Source organism: Anolis sagrei, chromosome 4, assembly GCF_037176765.1.
Source record: "Anolis sagrei isolate rAnoSag1 chromosome 4, rAnoSag1.mat, whole genome shotgun sequence".
Lineage (NCBI taxonomy): Eukaryota > Metazoa > Chordata > Lepidosauria > Squamata > Dactyloidae > Anolis > Anolis sagrei.
In genome coordinates, this window is record NC_090024.1 from 210,675,020 (window position 1) to 210,697,709 (window position 22,690).

A 22,690-nucleotide genomic window follows, 5' to 3' on the forward strand; every position below is an offset into this window, starting at 1 on the left:
AGACTATTGACCTCATAACCTGAAGTGCCTGAACTAAGAAAGCTGCTTTATACTTAATGTGAACGTTTTCCCATCTAGCCTGGTAGTATTGACTTCAGCTTGTAACAGCATCCCAGCATTTTACCCAGGAGATTTTTCCCAGTCCATCTGCAAGCAAAACATGCATTTTATTATTTCATTAAGGGATCAGAGTTTTCTAAGACCTACAGAGACACTCACTGGAACACCTCAGCAAGCGAGAGTCTAAAAGTGGCAGGCTAAAACCCAGAACCTCAATCAATGGCTGATACCAAATGAAAGACTCCCTCTTGGGCACACAGAAAACTGGGCGACTTGGAAGGCACTGAACAGACTGCGCTCTGGCAAAACGAGATGCAGACCCAACCTTAAGAAATGGGACCATAAAGTGTAATCCATGACATGCGAGTGTGGAGAAGAGCAAACCACAGACCAATTACTAAAATGCAACCTGAGCCCTGCCACATGCACAATGGAGGACCTTCTTATAGCAACACCAGAAGCACTCCAAATGGCCAGCTACTGGTCAAAGGACATTTAATAGAATGCCAAATTTGCCTACTTTGTGTGTGTATGTGTTTTGTTTTTGTTTTTTTAAAAAATACAGTACAATTGTTTGGTTTGTTCCTGACATGATAAATATAAATTAAGGCATCTCCTTGTCTAACTGGAAAGTCAAGATATTTTAGCCTTTGTCATGATTGTTGGAGTTTCCCATTTGTTGCAGCTGCCAGTTTATGTTGAATGCATGGCTTGCGTGTAACAAATGTTGTCCACTTGCCTCAATGCTTGGTCTATTCACTGTCTATTTCTTGCATACAATTAATTGCTTACTGCTCTTGAAAAAATCATAAACTGAGATGGAGAGCAGATGTAAAAGCACAATGTTTCTCAGATTGCCTGCCAGTTGCAGCCCCTTCTGTCCCATAATTTCATTTGAGACAAAGAAAAAAATAATGTCACTCAAGCACTTGGTCTAGGACATCATCCAACAAAATGGATTGGCAGAAGGTTTGAGGCAGACAGAGGAAAGCAGTTCTGCATGAAGCTCATTATCAGTATGGGTTTATTGTGACGAGATGTTGTAGCGGCTGTGGCTACAGATTGAGGTTGTTGTTTATTAAACTAATTAGAGTCACAGGGAGAAGTCTATGAATGGCTACTAGCCATCATAGTCTTAAGAGCCAGTATATCCCAGAAAACAAAAGGACAACCTGCCATATATAATCAGGTTATAATCATGTTAGGGACTTAGCCAAGCAACATGTTACTTTTAGTACACAGCTGTTCTTTTTCTTACTCAAAAGTAAGTATAAGGATTCAGTCTAGATTGGTATTCTCAAGTGGGTGAGAGAGCTTTAGTTTTCCCCTTCCATGCCACTATGGTCCCAGTCCAAACCGGTTTAGGTGGAGGAAGGAGTGAAGTTATTACTGAGCAAACTGGGACTTCTTTCCTACAAGCCTTCCATGTGAAAAAGGACTACAGTGTTTTTATATGTGCATGCAATCTTAAATAGACTTACATACCCTAAAGCAGTGGTTCTCAACCTGTGGCCCCCAATGTGTTTTGGCCTAGAACTCCCAGAAACCCCAGCCAGTTTACCAGCTGTTAGGATTTCTGGGAGTTGGAGGCCAAAACATCTGGCAACCCACGGGTTGAGAACCACTGCCCTAAAGGCACCAGGTTTTGCCTGAATTTGGATGCTCATAGGATCAGCCCTGGTTAGTTCTGGGATGGCAGCCCACCGAGGAAAAGCTGTTACCATGGGCTGTATTTTAAAGGATGGCAATGGCAAACCATCTCTTGAGTATTCATGAAATTCATCTGAAATTGAGGGATCATTGTAACTCAACAGGCAATCTGAAGGCGGATCCACACATGGAGTGTCAGTGGAAAACTTGGTGGATTAGTCAGTTGCTTTGACAAGCGTTTTAAAGTGAAAGTGTGTGTCCTTCTGGACACTGAATTTGAGAAAAATGGACACGTGTTCTGTTATCAGTGCATCTTAAATGTGGATTCAGAGTGGAAACTGCACTAAATAATGGTAAATGTATCTGTGTGCAAATGTATTTGCAATTCTGTCCTTAATTTCTGGTCCACGGTGGTTTGCCCCAGTCGAAATATCAGGATGTGAGCTTCCACTCAAGAACCTTTGGAATAGGAGAATGGATACCCAGGAAGATATGATCAGCAGAGAGAAATGCTGGAGGTGACTGCTGTTGGGAGTCGGAGTCAAATTTGCTAGCATCTCATTAGTCACTTTTTATTGATTCAGAAGATTTGTTACAAATGTCATCTGTTTTGTGTAATACATAGTAGGAAAGGATGCTTATGATTTTATATAAATATAAGAGGCAAATTAGCCAAAAACACATTTGCTGCATTGAAGCTGAACTTGGAAAAGTTACAGTTTGGATTAAATTCCCCAAATGCTCCAGGCAGATGTTGACTGGAGGATTCTAGGAGTTGTAGTCCAAAAAACATGATTGCTGTTACTTTTGAGTTATGTAACCATGGTGACTGAAGGATTCCGGTTTCCGACTTCTGTCTCAACCCCTCCTGGAACAGTTATTTTTAAATTTGAAAAAGTTGAGAGATAGGTTTTTGTTTCTGTTTTGGTTTTTTTAAAAAAATAATAGATCATGGAAACAAGTCTTCAAATGACTCAAGGTTATTTCTACTATTTCAAAATGTTAAAAAGCAGCATTGAGGATGGCAGAGAAGGAGGTACACAGCTGGGAGAAAGGACTGAAGAAAGGGCGAGACAGAACATGCCATGACCATTTGGTTCCTTAATTACTATTTCAAACGAGTGTTTGCAAAATCAGTTTTGGATTTCAAGCTGCCTCTGTAAAAAGCCTTAATAAAATTTGGTTCTTGCTTTTTCTTCTGTGATTTCTCGTGTAATGTTGGGAATGAAGCCATTTGGGACGTAGGCCTAATAATTTGCGTCTTTCCAGAAGTTTTAAACTGTTAATACTTGTGTGGAAAAGATGGTTTTAATTAAGGTGGATCTGAAAATAATGCAACTTTGCCTGTTTCTCATTCACCAGGTTATTATTGAAAGATACAAGGGGGAAAAGCAGCTTCCTGTGCTGGACAAGACCAAATTCTTAGTTCCTGACCATGTCAACATGAGTGAATTGGTAAAAATAATTAGGTAAGTGAAACGTCTCAAAGCAGTTGCCTGTGATCTGTTCTAATTATGCAGCCAAGTAACATGGCTGGTTCTGTGGAATATGACTTCTGCCCAGAATCCAGTTCCATGTAATATGGGAACAACTGTTCCTTCTTTGGCAGCAGGGCATTACACATATTAAAATACATTAAAGACTGTATGTAGGACCTTAAAATCTTAATAACATTATTACACAGCATTAAAAGTGCAACACTAGTTGATTTGTAAAACCTGATTGAAATAAATTGTGCAGGTATGCTAGTTATTGTCGTGTGTCTTCAAATAATTTCTGACTTGTGGTGACTGTAAGGCAAAACTGTCATGGGGTTATCTTTCCAAGATTTGCTCAAGGGAGGTTAGGGTAAAAGACACATAGGGATTTCCATGGTGGAGCAAGGATTTGAGCCCTGGTCTCCAGACTCATAGTGCAACACTTTATTTACTTATTTTGTGTCAAAAGCATTGCATAAATAAGTATTAAAACTGATAAAATAGAGGGTGAGAACACGTGGCTAAATAATTTTTGACCCAAAACAGGTAACAACAACCACATTGTCTGTAGCTTTAAACAATCCTTCCTCTGTGGACAAGCATACAGATGCTGAGTTGTTTGTTCTGCTCCACAGTGGCACAAGGTAGTGCCATTTTGCCAGGTTGTCTTTTGATCTGCCCACTCTGCTTCTGAGTCTGTTCAGGAACTTCCAAATTGCCCATTCTTGGTTTGTCCCTGGAGGAAGACCCTTGTGGGGGGCCATCCAAATTGGGATTTCCTGGTGTAGCAGCCCAGAGGGATACTCTTGCTGTTGCTGGGGGAACATTAAGAGGAGTGGTGGTCCCCATGAAGCTTTTCCTTGATTTTGAGTCTACTGGGAGGAGGCTGGTAGCCATGCAGTGGATGGCTTTCACAGTGCTGCTAACTGTCACACAGTTAGCAGCAACTTCCCATTGCACATCAGGGGGCCAATGCTAGCTAGCTTGTAAAGTTTATCAACAGGTGTAGGTTTGAGATATCTTGCGATTATTCTGCATGTTTTGTTCAATGTTATATTCACCTGCTTCACAGACTTGTGCTAAACAGAGTAGGCATATTCAGCAGTTGAGGGCTGATGTTCTTATTAATTTTGGATCTGCACTCCATGTGCTGCCAGTAAATAACAGGATGTTATTGCGTGCATCTTCTTTTTGCTTGGTGTTCATAGTGTTTTCTAAATGTTAGTGTTTGATCTAAGGTGACACTAAGATATTTAGGATGGAAATAGTGTTTGAGCTCTTGGCTTTCCCAAGGAAGAGTCCAATGCTGAAATCACTACACCATGCTAACTCTCAGGTATTCATAGAATCATAAAGTTGGAAGAGACCTCATGGGCCATCCAGTCCAACCCCCTGCCAAGAAGCAGGAATATTGCATTCAAAGCACCCCTGACAGATGGCCATCTAGCCTCTGTTTAAAAACCTCCAAAGAAGGAGCCTCCGCCACACTCCGGGGCAGAGTTCCACTGCTGAATGGCTCTCACAGTCAGGAAGGTCTTCCTCATGTTCAGATGGAATCTCCTTTCTTGTAGTTTTGAAGCCATTGTTCCGTGTCCTAGTCTCCAGGGAAGCAGAAAACAAGCTTGCTCCCTCCTCCCTATGACTTCCTCTCACATATTTATACATGGTTAGCATATCTCCTCTCAGCCTTCTCTTCTTCAGGCTAAACATGCCCAGCTCCTTAAGCCGCTCCTCATAGGGCTTGTTCTCCAGACCCTTGATCATTTTAGTCACCCTCCTCTGGACACATTCCAGCTTGTCAACATCTCTCTTGAATTGTGGCGCTCAGAATTGGACACAGTATTCCAGGTGTGGTCTAACCAAGGCAGAATAGAGCATGGGCAGCATTACTTCCCTGGATCTAGACACTATGCTCCTATTGATGCAGGCCAAAATCCCATTGGCTTTTTTTTGCCGCCACATCACATTGTTGGCTCATGTTTAACTTGTTGTCCACGAGGACTCAAATATCTTTTTCACACATATTGCTCTCGAGCCAGGTGTCCCCCATTCTGTATCTTTGCATTTCATTTTTTCTGAGTGTTTGCAAAATATTCTAGTCCTGTATTTCAGTTCTGCTGGATTTATTGCCTTCTGCCCTTCTCTCAGGCGCCGGCTGCAGCTGAATCCAACCCAGGCCTTCTTCCTGTTGGTGAACCAGCACAGCATGGTGAGTGTTTCCACTCCCATCTCGGAGATCTATGAACAAGAGAAGGATGAAGATGGCTTCCTCTACATGGTCTACGCCTCGCAAGAAACCTTTGGCTACTGATAATACACCAATGTCATCAGAGGACTGACTCCAAACTGTTGCACCAACACCCCTGCCTCCCCATCACTCCTCACTTTGGCAAATCAGTGGAAGGAGAGGCGTGTGACCCAGGAGCGGCCCAAAAGCAACCGGTGTCCATCCTGACTTCGCAGTGCAACAGACCAAGATAGTTTGGGGGTGGTGGGGTGGTGTATGTTTGCCTGTATGTGTGTGTGGGGCACTCAGCGGTCTCTACTCTCTCCTTACCTTCTGCCCCTTGTGTGCACCATTCCTTGTTCCTCCTCCCCACCTTCCCTGTGGCATCTTCTCTGTCTCTCTTCCATGAGCTTTATGTCTTTCTCTTTTTCTTTTCTTTGTCCAATGCCAAATTGATGAAGCTTTTAGAGGCTGCAGACAAAAAGAAACAACTTCCTCACCTGTTGGGACATGGGGATGGGCTTGTCCGCTGGAGTTTTGTAAAAAGGCAAAAAAGTTTGAAGACAAAAAAGCAAACTGTAAAGTAAATTAAAACTACTATCATTGCTCTTTGCATTTTTATTTGATTTTAATTACTTGCATATCAATTCTTGGTGCTACAATGTAGATGTAGGCATCTTCTACAGGACTGTGTATAATGTATATCTTTTAGATTTATTGTTTTTCAAGCACGATGGGGGAGTATAATTTGCTTGTATTAGATAGATTCAACCAACCAACCCCAAGCTTCTTTGCACTTTAAAAATGTAGTAGCGGTGAGAGTGGAGTTAGTTTAATTTTCACTGATCTGTTGTAATCTGTGCTTCTCTGTCCATATTTATTTTGGTTTTCTTTTTTAAAAAAGAAAAATCAACCCGTTTTCTTTTTTTCTCACATGCATGGATTTCTCTATTTTTGCTGTTCTTAGTCCCATTGTGGCAAACAAAACATTCAATGAAAGGATGTGCTGATTTATATTGCTACTTTTTTTCTTTCTTTTTTTAAAAAAAATATACCAAAAAAGTTTGTCTGAAAGGAAAAACAAGTGCACCATCAAATCTATAAATATCTATATAAATAAAGGTAAATGAAAATTGTGTTTTCGTGTAAGAATGGTGACCCATTCCCCACCTCTTGATCACTTCTGTTTATTTTGATGCCCAAGTCTCATGTTTGGAAGATGGGATACCCTGTGCCAGAATTTGCTGCCACTGTATTTATGAATGTTTACAGAAGAGATAGGAAAACATTTTCATTCTTTCACTGGTACTAAATATATATACATGTAAAGAGGAGTTGGTGTTGTGTCCCCATCCCCACCACCACTCCATCTGTGCTTTATGTGGGCTGTTCTGTAATTTGATGGTGACGTGTTCCAGAACAACGGATTGGGATGACAAGAAATGCTACTTTGCAATCCAGAGATAGCTTCTTGCATTCATGGGGTTAGTCATTTGAATAATCTCAGAGTCATTTTTTTGATTACAGCATCTAGCATGGCACTGGCTTAAGTATTATTCCATGTTGTGGCCATGCATTTAAACTCCTAGAAGTAACAACCCAGGATCATTTATCTATTACCTCCTGCCCCGTTGTAAGAAAGAAGCAAGAAGGGCTGCGACATATTTATTTAAATCAGTGGTTCTTAACCTGTGGGACGCAGACCACCAGTAGGCTGCAAGGACGAAAATCTGATCTACGAGCCTCCTTCCTCTTTATTTTATTTTATTTCCACTACTTTTGTGCCGCCTGCCACTCCTTCCTTGTTGCTGACCATGGTATACATTCTGCATCAGAAATTAGAGCAGATGTGGTCTATCCAATGCAATTTTCTGAATCAGCACCCCAAACTGAATCTAAAGTGGACCAAAAACTGATTCATAACCCTATTGGTACTAATGTTGGAGAGTGGTCTCTGGTCAGAGTGTCGCTGGTCAAGTTGTCCCTGGTCAAACAAAGATTGGGAACCACTGATTTAAATATAGGGTATGAAATCCTGTGGTAACTTAAGGTCATCATAAAGCTAAATGTAAATTCTCTTTAACATAAATAAACATTCACATGCAGGAATTAGAACTGCAATTAGAACATCCATATTCAGCACAGGGCAGCTATTATGTTACTATACTGCAGAGGCAGCAAAGTACCTGATGTACATTGGTGTCCAAAGTGCATCTCATTGGTCTTGATGCACATTAGGTACCGAGGCAGATCAGGCACTCTTTCTGGTGTCCATTACACGTCTCTGCTACATAGCTAGGTATACGTAAAGTTACATAATGTAACAGGTCATATAAGATTCCAGCAAGGACACTTTTGGTCATTTCATTGGACATCAGAGTAAGTGGGTAGTTTGATTCAGGGATGAAATTACATTTATCCTCATCCTACCCTGGTTTACTTGTGTTACTTTCTCTCTAGAAGAGAGGGGGAAGGTTAAGAACAACCATGGTTAAGCATTCATTGCAGAAATAGCCTATGGAGGTGCAAAGTGACAATGGAAATCAGAGATGGATCTTATATGACCATCCAGTGGTGTACTGCAGCTCTCATCATTCCTCAGCCCTCTGTGGCTTGTGCTTTCTTTCTGAAACTATATTTAAGGGTGAAAGCTTCCAACTCTCAAGATATTTTGGACTTCTAACTCCCAGCTGGTACAGTCAAAGATAACATATCTTCATCCAAAGCATCTGGAGGGAGCCAGAGTAGGGAAGGCTACCGACAAAACGACACCTATCATTGTACTGTTGAAGGCTTTCATAGCCAGAATCACTGGGTTGTTGTAGGTTTTTTGGGCTGTATGGCCATGTTCTAGAAGCATTCTCTCCTGACATTTCACCTGCATCTGTGGCAGGCATCTTCAGAGATCTCACAACCTCGGAGGATGCCTGCCACAGATGCAGGTGAAACGTCAGGAGAAAATGCTCCTAGAACATGGCCATACAGCCCGAAAAACCTACAACAACCCAACACCTATCATTGCCAACTCCTCTCTGTTCCTGGAGTCATGTCAAGGAGCCCTACTTTCAAGTTATGCCAAACTCCTGTTTAACATTTCCCATAGCTCATCCTTTCACTCCCCTTTTCTCCCCTGAACTGAAATTTGTGAAGCCCAGCTGTGCCAAATCGTAAAGCTAATTGGAGGAAAAACAAGGGTGAACATCCGGGTATGTATGTGTGTAACAAATCTCTCCCACACTCAAGCATTGACAGCACAGGCTGATTCAAAATATAGTGAACATAACCTTGGCTTTCCCTTTAATTATCTACATACTGCCTATGAGAAACAAGCATATGACATCTGCCAGGCCACCTCCTCCAGTCCCTTTCTCTCAAAGATCATTTTCTTCATTGAAGGAGCTGTAACAGAAACACATGGCCACTGGCTAGTGGAGAGGAGAGAATAGCTTTATTGTACTGGATAGAGCTGGTTCTTCAGCAGCTGTGGGAGCAGAAATCCACATGAATGTTTTAATTTGATCTTTCAGTGAGGACTTTATTACCAATTATAATAACAAAGACTTTTTTTAAAAGTCTAGTTTAATCATTTGGAGAAATTGGGTATTTTTTAAAGCCTGAAAGACATTTAATAGTGCAGAACTTAATTTCCTTGAATATGTTTCGCCATAGCTGCCCTTCTCATACTTGGATTAGGAGCTATTTTTGAAGCAATCAATGGCACAGTCAGTCTGTCCTTTTGACCAGCTGCTCTGCTGCAGTGGGGGGAAGACATGCACCATCTGAACACACTCATCCCCTTTGACAATCCCCAGGAATTGAGGCACACAAAATGCAAGCAGGCATTGGCACCTTTCAATAGCTTTTTGCTCCCCAACCAAAGAGATGAGCTCTGCTACGAGGCAGAACAAGGGTGTTTGCTATTCTGTGCAGGTGCCAGGAAAAACACACAGGACAGCAAAGGGAAAAGCTGACCTTGAATTCTCTTGAACAGAAGAGAAACACACAGCAACAGATCAGGCAGTAAGTCCCAAGACAGGCACTGCTCCTGTGAGAAAAGAAAACTGCCAGAAGTAATCTATTCATGCAAGAAGTGTAATATTTGACACACTCTCTCATGGGCTTCACATGAAATTCTTGTATCTTTGAAACTTACCTTCAAGATCACAGTAGTTGCCGCTATTTGAAATTGGGAGATCTCAAATTACAGCTCTGTTTTATTCTGGTCAACAGAACAGTTACACAGTTGGCATAAATTATAGTGTTATGTGAATTCCAGGCGAAAAAATACATCTGAATAACAAAATAGAAATACAAATCTTTTGCTTAGCATTATTGAGTTGGAAGAGACCTCGTGAGCCATCCAGTCCAACCCCCCGCCAAGAAGCAGGAAAATCGCATTCAAAGCACACCTGACAGATGGCCACCCAGCCTCTGCCCAAAGCCTCCAAAGGAGGAGCCTCCACCACACTCCAGGGCAAAGAGTTCCACTGCTGAATAGTTCTCAGTCAGGAAGTTCTTCCTAATGTTCAGGTGGAATCTCTTTTCTTTCCTGTAGTTTGAAGCCATTGTTCCACATCCTAGTCCCCAGGCAGCAGAAAACAAGTTTGCTCCCTCCTCTCTATGACTTCCCCTCACTTATGTATACATGGCCATCATGTCTACTCTCTGCCTTCTCTTCTGAAGGCTAAACATACCCAGCTCTTTAAGCCACTCATCATAAAGCATGTTCTCCAGACCTTTGATCATTTTCGTCACCCTCCTCTGGACACATTCCGGCTTGTCAACATCTCTTCAATTGTGGTGACCAGAATTGGACACAATATTCCAGGTGTGGTCTGTTCATGAATTATGTTGTTTGATTGATCCTGATTTTGCTTCTCATATGAAGGGCCAAAAAGCTGCATACAGTCCTGACTCCTTTGGCAATCCAATTCACCTATTAGACCTGTGCAGTCACACCTAGGCACTTTAAGGTTGAAACTATGATGTGCTTCTTTCTTTAGCCGGATGGACCGCGGGGGCCTTACTTTAAAGCTCAGGAGTCCCTGCAACTAAGACACCTCCAGATTGAACATCAAACAATATTTTTATTTTCTCAAAGTCCTTGACAGGCTTGGCACAACTTGTTGAGGTTACAAAGACAAACAGTCAACTTATAAAATCGTGTGGATGTTCCTTTCTTACTTTTCCCTTCAGCTGCTGAGTTAACTTCTTCCAATGGTGGAGAAATCCTGGAATACTCTCTACCCTAGCCCTGAGTCACTATATTTAAGTCACTAATACTATATCTGTGGAATGATATATAAACCCATTTTCTTACTTCCAACAGACCTCACTACCTCTGAGGATGCTTGCCATAGATGCAGGCGAAACGTCAGGAGAAAATGCCTCTAGACCATGGCCATATAGCCTGAAAAAACCTACAACAACCCAGTGATTCTGGCCATGAAAGCCTTCGACAACAACTAGAAGCTTATTTTAAACACAAAAATGTTGATAACTTTCACCCACCCCCCCCCCCCCAAGTTAAGGTTATCATCATCATCATCATCATCATCATCATCATCATCATTATTTCACATATTTGTATCCCTTCCTTCTCGCCCTAAAAGGGGACTCAGGGTGCCCTTACAGCAGGCAGTGATTTGATGCCAAATATAAAAATAAATACAATTAAAACCATACAATTAAACATTAATTATTAAAACATTAATTAAAATCATGTAATCCAGGTTAAACTCTGTAACAAATATAGTGTCTTTCTTTTCCTTAAGCAATTTTGTAGAACTTACAGCATTTTACCATAGAGAAAGCAAATTGCTGAGAGCAATATTGCAGCCAGCTTTAAGCAATGAGATGATTACCATTCAAAGTGTGGAGAACAAATGCAATTCCAGCCAGACAGGGAAGCAATATAGGCATTAGGAGATGGTCTCTGAACACATCAATTCCTCTCTTCTTTTGCACTCTTGTGCCTCCATTTCTATCCTAATTCTTCTTAGATCCTTCTTTTTCAAGTGGCACAAAGAAACCTCCTTCTTGCAGCTGCGGTTGGCACCAATTTGTTCATGCCCTATAGCTTTACTTTGCTAGCTTGACAACCTGCTGTGCAGATCCTGTCATTTGAAAGAAAATAATCTCATATCCAAGCAAACTGTTTCCTCTTAAAACTCATTCCAATAAATTGCTACTCAAATCTCACTCAAGTGGAGAAAAAAACCCCACACAAGCAAGAAAATGATTCAGACGGTGTTCTACCTGACCTGACTGTACAGGGCGACCAAAATGATCAAAACCCCTATGAAGAATCGCTGATGGAGCTGAGTAGATTTAGCTTGGAGAAAAGAAGACTGAAAGAGGACATAATAGACTTTTTTTCTGTGACAGGAGTGACTTGAGAAACTGCAGGTCACTTCTGGTGTGAGAGAATTAGCCGCCTGCAAGGATGTTGCCCAGGGGATGCCTGGATGTTTGATGTTGTACTATCCTTGTGGGAGGCTTCTCTCATGTCCCCACATGGGGAGATGGAGCTAACAGATGGAGCTCAACCCGCTCTCCCTGGATTCAAACTGCTGACCTGGCAGTCAGCAGTCCTGCCGGCACAAGGGTTTACCCCATTGCACCACTGGGAGCTCCATAATAGACATGTTTAAATATTTGTAAGAGGCCAAGCCCATTTTATGCTGCAATTGATTCAAATGGCAAGAACTGAGATTCCACCTAAACATTATGAAGAGCTTCCTGATGGCAAGAGCCATTTGGCAGTGGAGTTTGGTGCCTTGGAGAGTGGTGGAGTCTCCTTCTCTGGATATTTTAACACAGAAGTTGGCAGAATAGAGTAAGACTGCATGGCCTTTGTGTTGTCTTTCAACTCTATGACTCTAAGTTCAAAGTCCTCTGGGAGACTGAATTCATTTGGGTTTGGAGACTCTCAAGTTCAGCTGTTGCTCCTGCCTTGGTTTTCAAGAGATTGTGAGAAATTCGTGTTATTCAAAACTCGTCTGAGCTTCTTCCATGAGATGATATATACGATACGCTGCAACTGAGTGCTAGTTGTTATTCAAGTTAGTATCCAGCTGGCCCAGCCAAAGTTACCTGAACATGTCTGAAAAATCCTATTATTGACATGGAGCATCCATACCAGACATCACTATGGAGTTGAGCTGCTGCAACCAATAAAGAACTTAGGATGGATTTCTCTTAACTCTTTTCTCACTTTTGAGCAAGAAGAATACCTTGCTTGCCATATAAACCCAGTCCAGCCCAGGAAATGATTGATGGTATCCTCCATTTCCAAAGGGTTACCTCGTGCATCTAAGGGAAATGGGTGGGGAAAAGGACAAGGACCATCTCACTTATCTTAGATGCCGATGCCCTTCACTCACATGGAAAATAAAATGGCTGATGCCATGGCAACCACTCAGTGCCAGGATGTTATAGCTCCAGGGTTTCTGCATGCCAGCCCAGATTAGGATTTAAGAGGATGAAAACGGGGGTGGGGAAATGCGAGAATGAGGACACAGCTGAGCTAAGGCAGAGAAAAGATTATGTTACATTAATTACATTTAGCTAAAAGGTTTTATAGCACTTTGCATGTCCCTAGACCCTTCTGACCAACTCACCACTATGTGCCCATGCAAGCAACCTGCACCATTTTAGCTCTCAATTTTTTTTTGTCCAGCAAATGTTGACACCGATAGTAACATAATTGTGCCTACTATTCATTTGTCTCCCTCGCTCCCTTCCCTTGCATCTAAGTATAAACAGAAAAATACATACAAAGCAAATTACAGTTGAGAGGGAAATGGTCTTGTGCTGTGCACAGCATATAGAAACCAACACCTACCAGTTTACAAAATGAATAAAAAGCTCCACGAGTGAATGAGTGGCCCCATGGTGAGGGAAATTGTTTGCATTTTCTAAACCAGAGCAATCTGGCTCTCCACACACTAGTTTTTATTTGTTGTAACCAAAAGCTCAGCATTCAGAAGTGGTGGTCATATTACAAACCAAAAGCAGCGCTAAATATAAAAGTGTGTGTGTGTGTGACACACCACACACATATATTTGCACCACAAAAGCTGTTGCTAGGTGAAGTGGTCTTCTGTGGTATCACTGGATTGACTGTTGCTAGGTGAAGTGGCCCTCTGTGATGTCACTAAGAAAGGTGATGGGTATGAGGAGAGAGGGAGGAGGGAGCCACAAAAAGATCCTGTCCACCATTGCTAGAGCATGGCCATGGAGACATTGTGAGGTAGGCTCTCTATGAGCTGGAGAAGGGAGAAAGTAGATAGGGAACAGTCCCAATGGCACTTGAGCAACACCAGGTATATATGCTAGTGTTTCTATAAATAAGGTACATGTTCGAACTAGGTTGCCTCAAATGAAGTTCATCCATTATGCTCCTACTCCTATAGGACTTTTATCGCACAAAGCCACTATTCCATCACAGTCGCACAATCACTGATGATGGCAAAATATCTATGGGAGCACACTTGTTAGCACGTGTCTGTATTTGCACAATGGCACTGATTCACCGCTCTATGGTCCTGCACTCCTAATTCCACACAACCTTGTAGCCTAACTCTAAGGGGATCCCATCTGGAAGCAGTGGTGTGAATATCTACACCAGCACCATGCAATCCCCATAAACAATACCAATATGACACAGCACATATTCGTGACTGGATACTGTTGTGCAATTGGCAATTACAAGGCACAAACTGCACTTGTGAAGTAAAATGCTGTTATAAGTGCAACTCTGCTTCTATCATTGCCTACAGACTATCTATGCTGCACTATGGGGTATTGTTTGTCCAGAGTGGGTAGCATAACGTGCAGGATTATGTTACTAACCGCATACCAGGCAAAGGATTGTATAGGGAAGGACTAAATTTTTTCTCTCTAACTGGCCACCTTATTTACATATCCCAATAACCATCAAGTAGAAACTGGGAGTGGCCAGTTTTATCAAGACTTTAAATGGGAGGTGGGACTTACCACCATAGTTCTGTTTCTTTTGTATGTGTTCTGTAAACTGAATTATCTGAACTGTGTAAGTTATGGAGAGCCTGTTCCCTTTGGAACATACGTTTCATCCAAAAAGCAGACTATCTCTGAGAGCCCGTTTGACTCTCTTGAGTACAGGTCCATCTTTAAACAGCTTCTCAAGGAGGTCTTATTTGATTCTACAGCTCTGTTCAGATAAATGGTTGCCATTTGTGGATGTTTACAACAGAAATCACTGCTTATCAAAATCAGTAAGGCGAGATTGTCTTTATTTTCTTTTAAATCAATTTCAAAAAATTGTTTAAGAAATACATTATAAGAGAAAAAGAGATGATGCCCTGTAGAGTGGCTTTTTGCAGGGGTGGGGTGGGGGTGAGCGGGCAGCGGGCACATTCTCTTGTCCGTTCAGTGAATCCAAATCTAATTTCTTCTGCTCATTGATCCAAATGTAAACTATTTTGTAACTGGACTTTGGCTAAATCGCATTTGCGTTAGGCAGCCATTTCGTTAAGAAATGATTTCGTTAAAAAAAATCGTTAAGAAAAAAACCAGCTGTAACTGTTTTGGGTGAGAAGAAATAAAAATAGTAGCAACACCATAAAACAACTCCAACAAAAATACCTGTATCTTGGTTACCGAAGCAAGGAAATTTTGCAGAATATATAGAACTGCAAGGTGAATTGGGGGCAACCATTTTTGCATAGCTGCTTTTCTCCTCACATTTTACTGTGTCTCCAGCTACAGGGTTAACAGTGGGTGAAATCTGTAATGGTATAAATACTGAAAAGCTCCAACATCCCAGAGAAAAAAGAATGCTCCCATTTACAGAAAAGCCAAATGCTTTGTGCTTTCCAGCCTTTGTCATGAAACGCCACAAGTCTGGAAACACAGAACATGTTCTAAAAATAAAAGAACAGGGGGAAATATTTGAAATACTTGGGTTATTTGGTAGCCTATCCATGACTGCTCTGGTTGATGCATCTCTTTGTCGGTCCCCTACATTATTTATTTTAATATTATTTCATTAGAATCAAACAAAAATGATGCAGCTTCACATTCATAGGAATGGGCAGAGTCTTCTTTACAAAAGGAAGCAAGATTTCCCCTCTGCCTTCTATCTGAGAATTTAGAACTTAACTCTCCATGTCCCTCTAAGGTTAGGGTTGATCAGCAATTTCATTCTGGATGCTGATATCAATCATTGGACAAAAGCGCAACACCATACACGGGATGTCCAAGGTCTCCAACATCGGAGCAAGGCGAAAAAGTGCCCAATTATATGAGCAGCTGCCCATTCTTCAAGGAGCCCATATATGAGGCAGGTGAGCTGCCAATTTAAGCAGTGGAAGCAGAACAGCAAGAGGAACAAAACATCTATAGAACTGTTCATTTTCCTGACAAAGAAGATTCCCAGTAGTTTGTGCAGAACTTGCAATCGTCCTCAGATAATGCCTTCTTTTTTCCCAGGTACAAATCCAAATGTATTTCAGCAGGTCCTAATGACTCTCCCACGACTCATAATTACAGTTCGTAGAAATGTAACGGTCAGAGGACGAAGCTTCAAATGGGCTACAAGCCAGACTATGTTCCTTATGAAGAAGTCTGTACCAGCATCAATTCATTTTTCCCCCAGGGCAAAATGCAGCCCTTTCTCCGTATGCAAAAAAAAAAAAAAAAATCTTCCTAAAAATCAGACCTACCCATTCAAATGTTGTCTGTTTCTCAAAGGAATCTGTTTCTTAAATCAGCTTTATTTGAGAACCAGCATGGGGTCTGTCCTGTCTTTTCTTATTAAGAAGATCCCATGAGTGAGGTAGTATTCCCTCTGTAGATACGCATAGAAATAATCTGAGATGAGTAAGATCTGCAAGAGAGAGAGAGAAAGACAAACAAGAGTGACATTAACTCCTTGGATACAAATTGGCTCCAGTTCCAGATCAAAATAGACTGCTAATGAATTGTATTTTAGCATGTGTTTGCATGCCTTCAAGTCTCCTGTCAACTTAAGTCAACATTGTGTATTTCATAGGGTTTTCCTAGGAGGGAAAAATACTCAAAAGATGATTTGCCAATGCCTACCTTTGAAATATAGCCTATAGCACCTAGTCAGATATTATCCAGCAATGTTAAAATCTGTGGTTTCCATCTACTGTTATAAGCACACAACACATTTACAAATTGAAACGGCTTTTAAACAAAGAGAAATCATGATAAAGGTACTGAAGCAATTTTTGAATATCTTAAGTGTTTGACAGGAAAAAAAAGACAAATTGATGCCACAATATCTTCTTTTTACATAATTATTTTGCAATGGCTAATTTTTACAAACTACCATAGCAGCTCAAAAAATCGACAATCAAACATTTATATAATAAATACCAGAAGAAGCTCAGAGGAGTAGCAAAGACAAATGTCAGAGCTATGCAATCTCCTTTGTTTTTCACAACACTCCCCACTGAAGTCAGGTGCAAAATGGCAGCTCAGAAGTGGAACCATACACTGCTGACTTGAACACGCAAATCTGTATCTGAGCTTCTACATATCAGGGATTGCAATGGCCTAATTTAAATCCTAAAACGGCTAGTATTAATAAATTGGGGGTGAAAGGTTATCATCAATCTACTCCAAATCATGCATAGATCAACAAGCAGATTCTACCTATTGCTATCTTATTTTATACATACCACATAAACGTGTACATTTTTACGAACTTATGTCCTAATAATGAAGCAGCCTGGTACTGCAATCACAAATTCACTCACCGTACTTAGAAGAAGGTATCAGTGAGTTCTATATGATGATGATGATGATGATATAGTAAAGGTGAAGGTTTTTCACTGACATTAAGTCTAGTCGTGTCTGGGTGGTGCTCATCTCCATTTCTAAGCTAAAGAGCCAGTGTTGTCCGTAGACACCTCCAAGGTCATGTGGCCAGCATGACTGCATGGAGTGCCATTACCTTCCCACAGATGTGATACTCACACTTGCATATTTTTGAACTGCTAGGTTGGCAGAAGCTGAGGATAATAGCGGGAGCTCACCCTGCTCCCGAGATTCAAATCACCAACCTTTCGGTCAGCAAGTTCAGCAGTTCGGTGGTTTAACCCGCTGCACCACCACCTTAAATTCAATATTAATCATCCATAATTAAGTGTGCCTGGGATTGCAGAATAAGCTGAGACATGAACATCATGTAGAATTAGTTGAGGTGTTAACAGCTATTGAATCAGGAAATCCTATCCTCAAAGTTCATCTATGCTGTGCCCTTACTAAGTCAGCAACAATCCTCCACTGGAAATATAGGAACATTAAAACATACCTACATTTTATGGCAAATAGTCCGAGCGAAACATATCTGCCACAGATTAAGAACCACTCTAGTCAGCAATAGTGGATCTTTCCAACATGATAAAGCGCTGACAACTGCTTGAGGATGCTAGGACGTAATGCCAGGCCTGACTGCAAGGTTACTGAAAGGATTACTGTGAAGTACACTAAACAGTGCAAATTGCAAAAGCATAATGAACCAACTATCTTTCTTCTCCCCCCCCCCTTTCTATATGCATGTTCTCTGTGTGAGACCATTTTCAAACACCTGATCCTTTATCCACAGTGCAGTGCAAGAATTACACCAAATGATTCCCTTGATTATATATATCAAATATGAGATAGAAATAAAAATGAGAGAGAATAAGGAATACAAATTCTTTCAAATACATCTACCTTGGGCTGTCTTGTTTGGGCAAACATTATTACTACAGGGCTCACTGTTTCTTTCAAAGGTTGTCTCTAAAAAGCAGAGTCAAAAATTCTGTCTTGTCCCCATGGGACCTCATTCTGGAGTAAGATCAGTGTGACAGGTTCCTGGTGTTCAGATTAGTGAATGAAATAAGACAGGCTCTCTTGCCTAATCAATATGAACCAAGGATTTGTAGTTGGTAAAAAATAGCAGCGAAGGCAAGGTGTGTTCACAATGTTAGGAACCAGGAGGTGAAATGTTAAAACTCTCACATGGAAATCAAGATAACTGATCTGAAGCCAGAATGAAGACTCTCCCTCTTTTGTGGTACCTTATTCTTCATTCTCATTGCCCGTTGCTTGGAAGCAAAGAGGAGCTACTTCAAAAACCACTTCATTTACAAGCTGCCTGATACTCTGGTTTCCATGGAAAGTGAATTAGATCAGAAGCACTAAGAACAGATATACAGTTCTGAATGTTTCTTTGTTTTCATTTTAAAACTCAGTGATGAATCACTTTGCCAAAGTGTGGAAAGTGTTGGAGGAAGGGAAAAGATAAAAATGCTGTAAATCACATTCTGGGAAGCTGCAGCACATAAATACAGATCATCCCTGTGTGTATTGCTACACAATGAGAAACACAAACAGCTAACTCATATTATCCCCTCCTCTCCAGCTTTTATTCACAAAACCATTTCATTAAAGATAGCAGCTACTGCAACACACCCAGCAAAGCAAGTCTGAAGGATCAACAGAAATCATACTCCGTGCATCCATGTTTATTTGTACAAAGAGTATAGACACCTTATTTTTCTCCAGCAGAGCATCAAATGCTTTAATGGTTTCCAGTGCACTGCATTCAAACCCTAAGGCTTTGCTCTTGACCCAGTTCTTCATCTTACAATTAATATCCAAAAGCCTGGCAGATGTGTCACTTGGAGTCTACATGAAGGGGACTGGAGGTAACTATCAACACCTCACAACAGCTGGCAATAAATTTTAAAATATAAGTCATGAGAAAGTCCATGTACTAGGACTAATGTATGATTTTGTAATGCGTTTTAAATTCTAAAGCAATGCTACCCAATGTGGCAATCTGTGGATTGATGTTGGCTCCTAGTCTGTGGTGAGTTTCGAGGAAAGAAACAGTTCTAGTCAATGGGCACAAATATGACACAGGCACACAAGCAAAAAAAACAAAATGTAGCAAAAATATGACTCCACTCCACCTGATAGAGTAAGAAGTATTGCTCTCAATTATCTAAAATGGTATTCACAAAGTAAAAATCAAAGGCCTCCACTATAAATTGAGACCACAAATAAAGATTTATGTCTTCCATCTCCCTGAACGGTACTGGAAAAACTCAGAATACTCCAACTGCTAAGCTGAAAGAAGTAATTTCACATCCCTGAAGCAAAGGCAGTATATACCCTCCAGCAATGCAGATTTTACTCCTTTAAGTAACTTGCCAGGAGAAATACTTTGTTGTATCTGATATGCTTTTCAGACAGTTGCAACCTACTTTTGGAGCAATACAACCTGCAAACACTTCACTTCAGGACTGTAATCCTACGCTGGGTGGGTTGGAGAAAGGCAGGATGTAAATCAACCATCTTTTTCATATTTAATCTTTTCTTTCCAGTTTATCTCAAAACCTAGGTGAGTTGACTCAACAAACAGTTGTGTCGTATAAGAAGGATGGGAGACACATGGCCAGCCTCCTGCCAACCCATCCCCCATGGTGTGGACTGTCAAAATGCTTCTCTCTCCTGGAAAGGATTGAATCAGTGGCCAAATTCTAACCAAGTCTAAGCAGACATTGGAAATTGCATTATTTTCCTTTTCCTTCTGCTACTCCTTTGCTCCTTTTGTGTGTTGTCTACCAGACTGTAAGTAATTACAGCACAGGTCCCACTGTCTTGATTCCTTGGGCAGTGACTTGTAACAAAATTTGGAGAGCTAGATAAATCCAACATAAAATTACTGCATGTTTATTAAGGTTCATTTGAAAGGATGAAGAGAGGATATGTATCTCCCAACACTTTAGAATAAGTAACGGATTTGTGCCAAAGAGCTCAAGGAGACACTGAAGAACAGGAAATAAAATCTGACACTGAATGAAATAAAATGAAATGAAATCTGACACTCAATAGCTCCCATATTGAAACCCAACACTAACTTTGTTCATCTCTGCAGATGAAAGGAAAGAGAAAGACCCATGTTGACTGGATTGTAAGGGGTGATTTCCATAGCATAATCAGTATCCAAAACTGAATAGGTAAATAGGTATCTCTGTACATAAACAATTAGCTTCCCCCAGCAAAGAACTCTATCTCCTACTTCTCTCTGACAGGAAATACTTTCCCTAGAGCAGCATTATCCTATGGAAGTGCCAACCTTGAATCTCCTTGAGGATAGAAAAAGCAGGCCATAAATAAACACCACCACCACCACCATGATCGATCCATAGATAGTTATCCAAATTGCACTGTATAAGCTTTGGATTAATTATTGAAATGGTATTTTCCTTCAGTCCTAAGTGTAGCTCTTTTTCACCATATTCCTAAGATATTACTGGACTAAAGTTCCCATCATCCTAAACCACTGCCCATGCTATCTGGGAATGGTAAGGGTTGTAGCCCAACATTAAATGGGAAAGTAAGTTTGGTCTTAAAAAACATAAATACATCGTTATTCTGATTTAATTTCATTTAAAATAATTCAGTTGACTTGCATATCATATGCATGAGGATAGGCAGTACAAATATTAGTGAATGGGATTTTTTGTGAGAGCTCTCTGCTTCTTGTATTAATGAATTTAATTTAATTTAATGTAATTAATTGTATTTAATGAATATGAAAATGGTGAAATTTTCCCATTTGCAAATTGATTTTGGTACAGCCTTTAAATGGCAGCACTTGGAACGCATAGTGATTTGGTGGTGGATTTTTCCCTAATATTTTACTTGATTCCTAGATGGTTTGATGCGCTTTTATATATATAGTAGTTAGCCCCCGGTGGTGCAGTGGGTTAAACCCCTGTGCCGGCAGGACTGAAGACCGACAGGTCACAGGTTCGAATCCGGGGAGAGGCAAATGAGCTCCCTCTGTCAGCTCCAGCTCCTCATGCGGGGACATGAGAGAAACCTCCCACAAGGATGATAAAAACATCAAATCATCCAGGCGTCCCCTGGGCAACGTCCTTGCAGACAGCCAATTCTCTCACACCAGAAGCGACTTGCTCCTATATATAGTACTAGAGTCAAGGAGAGACTCATGAAACAGCTCCAGCTCTTTCCAAGTCCTTTCAAATAGTTCAGTTCAAAATGCCCCCCCCCCCCCGATCCATGAGTTAGTTGCCTTTATTGTGGCTTTGAAAAATAGCTCTTTGCTTTCTCAAATGCACAATGTTACAACTAGCAGGCCTTTGGTACAAAACATATCTAAATAATAATGGAACGTAACCTCCTGTAACTATTTCCAATTCCATTGTTTATTATTAAGGCATTTGTTTATTGCCTCTCAGCCTGCTATAAAAACAACTAAAAACAAAGTCATAGTTACATTCTAAACTGGGCTAAGTTATACCTGTTAATATTTTAATGTACAATTATTTAATTGTTTTTAATTTCTATTTTCATGTATTCACATTGTTTTATATTTATGGTTAGCCACTTTGAATTCCTACATCAGGAGAAAGATGGGATGAAAATTAACTAACTAACTAACTAAATAAACAACTGTATGAATATTGAATTTCTAATGGTTAATTCCATTTTGCAGCAGTTAAGGTATAATTGCATCATACCTGAAATCTAATGAGGAATCATGTAGTATTGCTTGCTGGCTGTCCTGTGTATTTTCCCCTTCTTTATTTTAACAAGTTGTCCTCTAGACTAGATAGAAAACCTGTTCTGTTACATTGTCAGCAGGAGATGTTTCATAGTTGTTATTCTTGTAGTGTTCCTTATAATTGCTTGCACCAAGATTGCAGCATCAGTGAAAGCTGGAATTAGAACAGGCCACCCTGTTCTGTGATCTTGTATTTTTATATGTGTTTGTTGTTTTTATACTTATGTTGCTGTTTTATATGCTTATGTATTATTTGTTATGTACTGCACTTTGGAGTGCTTTTGTGAGCCGCCGCGAGTCCTTTCAGGGAGATGGTGGTGGGGTATAAACAAAGATTATTATTATTATTATTATTATTATTATTATTATTATTATTATTCATTTTTTAGAACAGTAACCTAGAGCAAAAAATCCTTGTTCAGCTCCCATTGAAAGAACTGACCAAACCACCCCAAGTGACATCTTGTTGAGTTAGTTTGTTGATCTCTGTAAGGTTTAGCAACCAGAAAAGCCTTTCCCTGTGGAGTAGATATTGCCCGCATTCTTGAAGAAGCAGGAGAGGTGGCCAACTGGTGTCTTTGATGCAAAAAAAAATTAGGTTCTCCATTGAGATGATTTAAATGATTAGCTGCCTTGAACCCTCAGTTTCCTATGACAGATGGACACATTCAGGTG

The 22,690-nt window shown here is 40.6% G+C and overlaps 2 protein-coding genes across 2 annotated transcripts in view; one reads left to right on the forward strand and one right to left on the reverse strand.

Annotated features, from left to right (window-relative positions):
• The window catches only part of MAP1LC3A (microtubule associated protein 1 light chain 3 alpha), a 40,116-nt gene extending 33,565 nt beyond the window's left edge, over nt 1–6,551 (forward strand). Inside the window, exons 4-5 of the mRNA XM_060772325.2 lie at nt 3,073–3,179; nt 5,337–6,551. Coding sequence (XP_060628308.2) covers nt 3,073–3,179; nt 5,337–5,499 — 270 coding nt within the window. The 3' untranslated portion in view covers nt 5,500–6,551. The remainder of the gene's footprint in view (nt 1–3,072; nt 3,180–5,336) is intronic.
• An 8,125-nt stretch (nt 6,552–14,676) lies between these two features.
• Nucleotides 14,677–22,690, reverse strand: part of PIGU (phosphatidylinositol glycan anchor biosynthesis class U) — a 37,773-nt gene continuing 29,759 nt past the window's right edge. Inside the window, exon 12 of the mRNA XM_067468145.1 lies at nt 14,677–16,288. Coding sequence (XP_067324246.1) covers nt 16,175–16,288 — 114 coding nt within the window. The 3' untranslated portion in view covers nt 14,677–16,174. The remainder of the gene's footprint in view (nt 16,289–22,690) is intronic.